General features: G+C 29.3%; 2 protein-coding genes across 5 annotated transcripts in view; one reads left to right on the forward strand and one right to left on the reverse strand.

The window, feature by feature from the left end:
• Positions 1 to 3,071: 3,071 nt before the first annotated feature.
• Positions 3,072 to 5,629, forward strand: LOC108754882 (ornithine decarboxylase 2-like). The gene is made up of 7 exons (XM_018497533.1): positions 3,072 to 3,302; positions 3,553 to 3,629; positions 4,073 to 4,245; positions 4,357 to 4,651; positions 4,736 to 4,975; positions 5,098 to 5,306; positions 5,499 to 5,629. Exons 1-7 carry the CDS (start codon positions 3,119 to 3,121, stop codon positions 5,596 to 5,598), a joined length of 1,278 nt encoding a protein of 425 aa, XP_018353035.1. The 5' UTR covers positions 3,072 to 3,118; the 3' UTR covers positions 5,599 to 5,629.
• Positions 5,630 to 6,795: 1,166 nt separating this feature from the next.
• LOC108754881 (dipeptidase 1-like) overlaps positions 6,796 to 7,514 on the reverse strand; it is a 10,248-nt gene continuing 9,529 nt past the window's right edge. For 3 of the 4 annotated variants that reach the window (XM_018497532.1, XM_018497531.1, XM_018497530.1), the window contains 3 exons: positions 7,269 to 7,419; positions 7,072 to 7,187; positions 6,797 to 6,955 (listed from right to left, as the gene is read on the reverse strand). In XM_018497532.1, coding sequence (XP_018353034.1) covers positions 6,871 to 6,955; positions 7,072 to 7,187; positions 7,269 to 7,419 — 352 coding nt within the window. In that variant the 3' untranslated portion in view covers positions 6,797 to 6,870. Of the gene's footprint in view, positions 6,956 to 7,071; positions 7,188 to 7,268; positions 7,420 to 7,514 lie in introns of all 4 variants that reach the window. The other variant, XM_018497528.1, reaches the window with a different exon arrangement.

Genomic DNA, 7,514 nt, shown 5'->3' on the forward strand with positions numbered 1-7,514 from the left:
TGGTTGTTATCTCAAATAAAAGGGAAATGTTTTAAGATACCATATATTATGGAAGCGAAAAATATGTAATTATTGTTCCATCATTATATATAATAAAATAAAAGATTAATTTGAAATAATATATATATTACATCTTTGTAATTTATATATTCTTAGGCTGCTTTCAGAAATGTTACCCGAGTGCCTCGTTTTGTTCTTGTTGTTTACTTAATGTTAAACAAGGATAAAATAATACACGGGGGCAACCACGGATAATATTTTCGAATTCAGCCTTAATATAATGTTTAATATAAATTAAATAAAAATCTTTGTAAGCTTCATATAAGATATATCTTAATTGGCATGCAGTACATCGTATTGGTTGTGTCAAAATAATATACGATATTCTTTACTTCTAATCTTAAAATGTTTTGACATTCTTCAACTGCAAACCTTTGCTTGTACTCTAGGCATTCTTAGGACATTTCTTGGAGAACTGTATTGTGTAATGGAAGGAATTTGAATATGATAAAGAAACTTTTCTTCTCAGTTTAGTTTATTCTGCCTCTATGCAAAAGATTTATCATTATTTTCCAAACATCCTGTATATATACATACACAAATATATGTATAATAATTAATATTAGAACTTATATACGTATATACGTAAAATATACGCGTATGAATATAATGCATGATTTATGAATATGTGTATAAATATATTCTTTTATATCATACACGGACAGGATTCGCAGGAAGTATACGAGATTGCAACTGCACATGACGTCATGCAACTGCGTAAATGGTCCTGTCAGTTTTACACGGATAGCGATAAAGTTAGTATTTAACGAAATAAAAATTAAAGAAATACTTCATTTTTTATAAGAAATTGAACATAAACATTTTTTATTTTTTAATTATACTCTTTTATATACAAATTACTGTTTTATGTACAAATTAAAACTAGGAAATTTTAATAGATTTAACTAATTTTCCAGAGTCGACGATGAGTTTGTTGATCCACTCAATTATAAATCTCGCTCTTTGTCAAAAACGTCAAACAGTTTATAATTTCTTTATACTATATTTTAAATTATTAAAGTATACTTATTTATAGTATTAATTCTTTTTTTAACAAGTTATTTTAGATCTTTGAAATTAATTAGTGCTTTTAATAAACATAAATTAATTAAATAGGTTTTATATACCGTCAGTAATTGTATTATAGAATCAAGTTTCGGAGAGTTAATTGCATGACCTGTCATTTTTGTTGAATAAGTTGCTTAGAAAAATATTTCATACAGTGAATGGATTACCAAAACCTTTAAATTTTTATACGAAATATATGGAAAGTATTGTTTTGATAAAATATCTAAAAATTCTGCTAGATATAGATTTGAAAATAGTTTTATTAAATTATTAAAATAATTATATAAGACGTTTGGTGATCAAGTAATATATTGCAATTATTTTAACCGTTCTAACAAATTATCTTAAGAATGCCACATAATTATTTTGATCGTCTAATTAAAATTATTTTCAGATCTATATCTAACTAAATTTTTAGATATTTCAATAAAATCATTCTTTCTGTGTTTGTTATATTCATCTTATGTCATTACACACAATTGAGTGCTTTTTATTTGATGACGCAAACATTGTTCTGCCTTTATTACTCATGGAAGAGTCTTGACTCGTGAAATGTCAAGAAAGATAGAAAAGATAGACGACGTTTGTGTCGACTTGTGTCAGTAAATGGAATGCGCCTCGTGTGTGCGTGCGTGTGTGCGTGTGCGTTTGCGCACACATACACTACTACTCATGGAAGTTGGGACATTCGCTTCATTAATTATGTCAAATGATCATGTAAAAAATTAAGACATTACAAAACAGCAATTATATTATATTTTTTAATATATTTTAGATTACTTGTAAACATACTAACATTTGCAAAAGTTTTATAAATTATTTTTTATTTTATATATCAAAATGTATTACCTCTTTATTTCATAGAAAACATTAATAGTATAATCGGTAAATTAAAAAAATTCGCTTTTGATATATAGAATTAAAAATAATTTATAAACGTTTTGCTAGTCTATCCCCATATATAGGGATAGGCTGACAATATGCACCAGCATAAATCCATATTTGTGTTCTCTGAGCGAATTTTTGAAATTTGTCGATTATACTACCAATGTTTTACGAAGTAAAGACAGTACAGTTTTGACATACAAAATTAAAACTAATTTATAAAACTTTTGCAATTGTTAGTATGTGTACAAGTGATCTAAAATATATTAAAAAAATAATACAATTGCTATTTTATAAAGTCTTAATTTTTTACATGATTATTCGATAAAATTTATGTGGATGTTTGAACGGTAGTGTACATATGTATATCCTGGAAAAAATATTATATACATGGATACATATTTTATATATAACTATACGTAATTGTATATAAAATATGTCAATTTTATATATAATTACATATAAAACATTTTTCCCTCTGGATAGAAGAGTGTTACTAATGTAATAATAACAACATGTTAATAATATTAATTATATGCATTTTAAATATTTAAGCATTTAAGCAGTGTTATAAAAATTACAAAATAAAAAGCTAAATATAGCACACGTAAAACGCTTATCATACCTAAAAGAAGTACGTTCTTTATAATGAGTCAAGACATTGATTCTCAAGTTTCCAAGAAAAGTCAATGTACCATCGGGAGATTCCTCTGTTCTTCTTCCACAATAGTATTTCTTTTATTTCCATTGATAAAAATAAGCCTTTTTTACTCAATAAAATTTTTACATCCGCAACATACAAGTCGCAACATGCAAATCATGTAATTTTTCACACAGACAAAGCTGATTACCTGTTTGACGGGCATCAGAATATGAATTCTTTATATTATTATTTGCGTGATTGTAAAGGCGTACATTAACTTTCAACGAATCTTATCGTTGAACAAATGCGAGATGGACTGTAATCGTATATTCAAGCAATGCTTATCACAATATCTCGGACTGCTTATAAGTAGTCAAGCAGTGAGACTTATTTGGACAGACACTTCCCATTACTTTGTTACTCCCGATTCGTGCCAATACTTGAGATCCAAGATTGCAGACCATGTCTCCCGACAATTTGAACGAAATTAACGTCTTTGACGACGCAGCAGATAATATGGACGTTATTAAGACTATAATAGACAGAAGAAATCAGGAAGACGGTTTCTACATTGTGGATATTGGTGATATCATTAACAAACACCGCGAGTGGATCACCAAAATTCCGAGGGTTACCCCACATTACGGTATGTCAGCTTTAAAGACCCCCTCTCTATAAAGTCCACTCTGCAATTGATGCAATTTTAAGAATTAACCAATCACAGTTAAATATGAGGAGAACATTCGACTGTGATTGGTGAATTTTTACAACTACAACCATTTAAATACATAGTTGTAGTTAATATATAGATCGGGCAATTATAGAATGGGCTTAACGTCGTTTAAATTTATATTGAAAAAATTCAGATTTCTCACCTTCTTCTAAATTGATTTCAGCGGTTAAATGTAATCCGGATCCGAATGTAATCAAGATATTGGCAGCTTTAAATGCCGGCTTTGATTGCGCGTCCGAGGTAAATCATCTCACTTTTAGCCGCGATTATATTCTTCAATATTTTAAACATTAATGTCTTTTTTTTATATCTTACTTTTATCGATAAATTTATTTCTAAAATTCTGCAGTGTACACCTACTAAATGCAATTATCGATAAAAGTGAGATGTGAATATTGTGAATACAGATATAAAACTTTTACTTCTATATACATTACTGATTTAGTTATAAAATTTTTGCGTTAAAAACGCCTTAAAATTAAAATACAACTTGATTGTTACTTTTCGCATCAAATCTCTTTTTTTTTTTTTCAATTAATTTTCGTTAAATAAAATTCAAAAACTAATCATAAATAAATTCTTGTGATTTTTTTACATGACATCTTCCTTTACTTGTCAAATCGTGGAGCAGAATAAGTAAGTTTAATTTTAACACGTGTAATATACGTAATATGTCGAAATAGCAAGAAATCAGGCAAGTGATGCAGTACGGCGTGCAAGCCGACCGGATCATATTCGCGAATCCATGCAAATGCCCATCTCACATCAAGTACGCCAAGAAAATGAACGTCGAACAGATAACCGCCGACAGTGAATTGGAGCTTTTGAAGATAAAGGATCTTTATTCTGAGGCCAAGTGAGTGTGCGAAATCGCTGTACTTACTATTCACCGTGTAGCTACGATCGACATCCTGTTGCTTTTCTTTTATCCTCCCAATAGTAGTACAATAATCTCGTGATTTAATAGAATAGTAATACGCATACGATGCGACGCGAAAAACTCGGAATGCAATCTCGGATTGAAGTTTGGCTGCGAACCGGACGAGGATGCTGTGCGATTAATACAACTTACGGCGAACCTCGGTCTCACTTTGCACGGCTTTAGTTTTCACGTCGGTAGTCCGTGTGGGGAACTAAACGCGTACAGCAGAGGCATCGGAATATGCAAACGATTGATCGCGATCGCCAAATCGATGGGCTGCCTGGATGTACAGCTGATCGACATCGGTGGTGGTTTCTCCGGTGAAACGGATATCGACAAGGTATACACGCTTTGCTCGAGCGTCTTAATTTCTTTCTATTTTATAGACAAAATAATTTTGAAATTTATTTTTAAATCCCTTCAGCTCGCCAATATTGTCAACGATGCAATTCAAGATCTCGATCCCAGCATAAGAGTTATTAGCGAACCCGGAAGATACTATGTCGAATCGGCATTTACTGTAGCCTCGTTCTTACATTCCAAAAGAATCGTTCATAAAAATGGCAAATTTATGAGAATGTATTACGCAAATATCGGAATGTACAATTCGTTTCTGGATGAATTAATTTGCCCGAATGCTAAAGTCCTGCGAATACTTTTTGAAGTACGCTTTTTGAAGTATAATATATAATTATAAATATTGTGTGACTTATTGAATATTATCATCAAATATATCATGTATTTGTTTTGTTGATGTATAAAGTAATTCATTATTAATTTGTATAGCCGGCGAGCGATGAGAAATTTCTTTCGACTTTGTGGGGACCGACTTGCGATTCGTTTGATGTAATTGCTAAAGATGTATTATTGCCAGAACTTCATATCGGCGATTGGTTAGTTTGGGAAAACGTAGGTGCTTATAGTTTATGTCTGTCCACCACATTCAATGGATTTCCAATTCCAAAAGTCATACCGTTTATTAGGAAAACTCAATGGTCAGTACTAATTCATTAAATTCATTAAATTTCTTCCTTTCTCACACACGTATACAATCTTATTTAGTTTACATTTTTAATATAGAGATTACTTAAACAAGATGTTTAAAAGCTCCTGTAAATTATTCTAAAACACCCACACTGTTTAATCTAATTTTATTTAATAACTGAATAAAACATTAATTTTTTCAGGGAAAATTTAATGACGGAGATCAAACTAATGCAAAGATCTATGGAATTCATAGAATGGTCCAAGTCAGTGGAAAGGGAGCATTACATTGAAAACCGCTGACAAAAATAAATATAATAAATTAATAATTAAAATACAATTTAAATAGATATTTAAGTTTTTTATCAATTACATTTGATTTTTTAATAATTTTTAATAATTATTACTCATTATCTCAATATCTATATAATCGCTTTCATCATATGGATGTAAATATACTAGTAATTATGAATGTTGCGATTTTATAATGTAATGACTAATATTGTAAATGTTTAATTATTCTTTACGATTTTACATTTATAATATTAAAGCAAGATTCTTGTCTTATTGTTATCTTATCGAGACTCGGACCAGCGATCTTGCAAATAGTTAGGCATGTTGTGAGCTGTGCAATCTTCGTCTTTTTATATGTATATAATTATAAGCGTGACGTGTAATGTTAACTACTTTTAAATTATTTTTGAGAAAATAACTCGGGAAAAAATATGTTATGTATGATCATATAAATTTATATAAAATTATATATATAATATGTCCATTGATATACACTTACATAAAATTATTTATAATTTTGTATAATTATATATAAAACTTTTTCCCGGGAAAATATAAAATATTTGATAAAGAATAAAATGTTAAATAAAAACACTATTTATTATTTAAATGTTGCTGTAATTAATGATTACCCGCATTTTCCTACTTGTTTTAAAGTACAAATATTTTTCGTTAGTATTTAATCTGTCGATAAATTGCCAATTTAAATGATTATATCTTATTCATATCTCTGAGATGGAAAACTATTAGATAACAAGTACTTCATATTCAAAATAATCCTAATGTCCAATTTTTTCACCTCTAGATAACTTTATCCAAAAGATATTTCTTAGAATACGATGGAGATATCTTTTGGATAAGATTATCCTCAATCTACCTAGAAGTGAAGAAATTGGGCATGAGAGAGATATGTTCAAGTATAAAAAAAAGTAACAATAATTTATATCTCTCATTTGCATACAAAATATATCTATATCGTATATTGTATTAGGAAAATAATTTTATATTGTTTATAATCATCATGATTGTCTTAATTCAGTTCGAAAATTGTTAAAATTAATGCGAGAGTATTTTTAGAAATTTTTTAAAAATATATTAGATTTCTTTATACTCCGCCAAGTATTTCATAATATTTTTTATTTATATTGAAGTCAATCGAGAATATAAAGGGAATTAAATAATATCTAAAGAATATTGTAACAGTATTCAACACTTTTATACTTTACTTTTTAATATTAATTATGTGTTAATAAAGTATCACATATCGTTTTATAAATTTTTTCACGAGGTCTCTGTTTTAACAATCGTTTCCGTAGTGGTACTCGAGTCAGATTGTTCAATGTCTGTTGTCTTTAAATGGTCCCATCTAAAATGGCAAAAGAATTTTAAACATCGAATATTTATCGTAGAAAGAAACTACCATTTTTTTTGTTCGATAAATTAAATTAATAAAATAATATCTATGCAAGATAAAATACATACTCGATTCCGGTTTGACATGAGCCTGGCGTGAGTCCTTCTTTCTTTTGCGCGACATATAATTCGTTACCCGTTATAGTATCTTCCCGAGGCGATTCGGACGATAATGAGTCCCGCACCTTTTGTAAAAACGTAATAAAAAGAAAAAAAAATATAAAATACTATTTATCTGCGGTTGTTTTTATAATTTTTGCACCCACCCCTTCTGCAGCTTGCAAAACCCGAATAAAATTCCTGCCAGCCAATTTTTCCAAATCCTCTTTGGTCCATGTTGGCTCTCCCTCTTGATTCTCATATAAACGGTCGAATAGATCGGGATACTTGGAGACGTCTTCCAATCCCACTGGCACTCTGGTTAATTTCATCAAGTATATTTTGTTAGCATTTATTTATGTCTCGTCATGTAACAATTACGTTGTTACAAAGTCAATGTAATTACTTACAAG

This window comes from Trachymyrmex septentrionalis, unplaced genomic scaffold (genome assembly GCF_001594115.1).
Source record: "Trachymyrmex septentrionalis isolate Tsep2-gDNA-1 unplaced genomic scaffold, Tsep1.0 scaffold81, whole genome shotgun sequence".
Taxonomy (NCBI): domain Eukaryota; kingdom Metazoa; phylum Arthropoda; class Insecta; order Hymenoptera; family Formicidae; genus Trachymyrmex; species Trachymyrmex septentrionalis.

Bases quoted from the DNA above. Each gene is read 5' to 3' on its own strand.
- LOC108754882 (XM_018497533.1), top strand. From the start codon at position 3,119: ATGTCTCCCGACAATTTGAACGAAATTAACGTCTTTGACGACGCAGCA. The intron at 3,303-3,552 runs GTATGTCAGCTT...AATTGATTTCAG, and splicing joins GAGGGTTACCCCACATTACG to CGGTTAAATGTAATCCGGAT. The intron at 4,652-4,735 runs GTATACACGCTT...AAATCCCTTCAG, and splicing joins GTGAAACGGATATCGACAAG to CTCGCCAATATTGTCAACGA.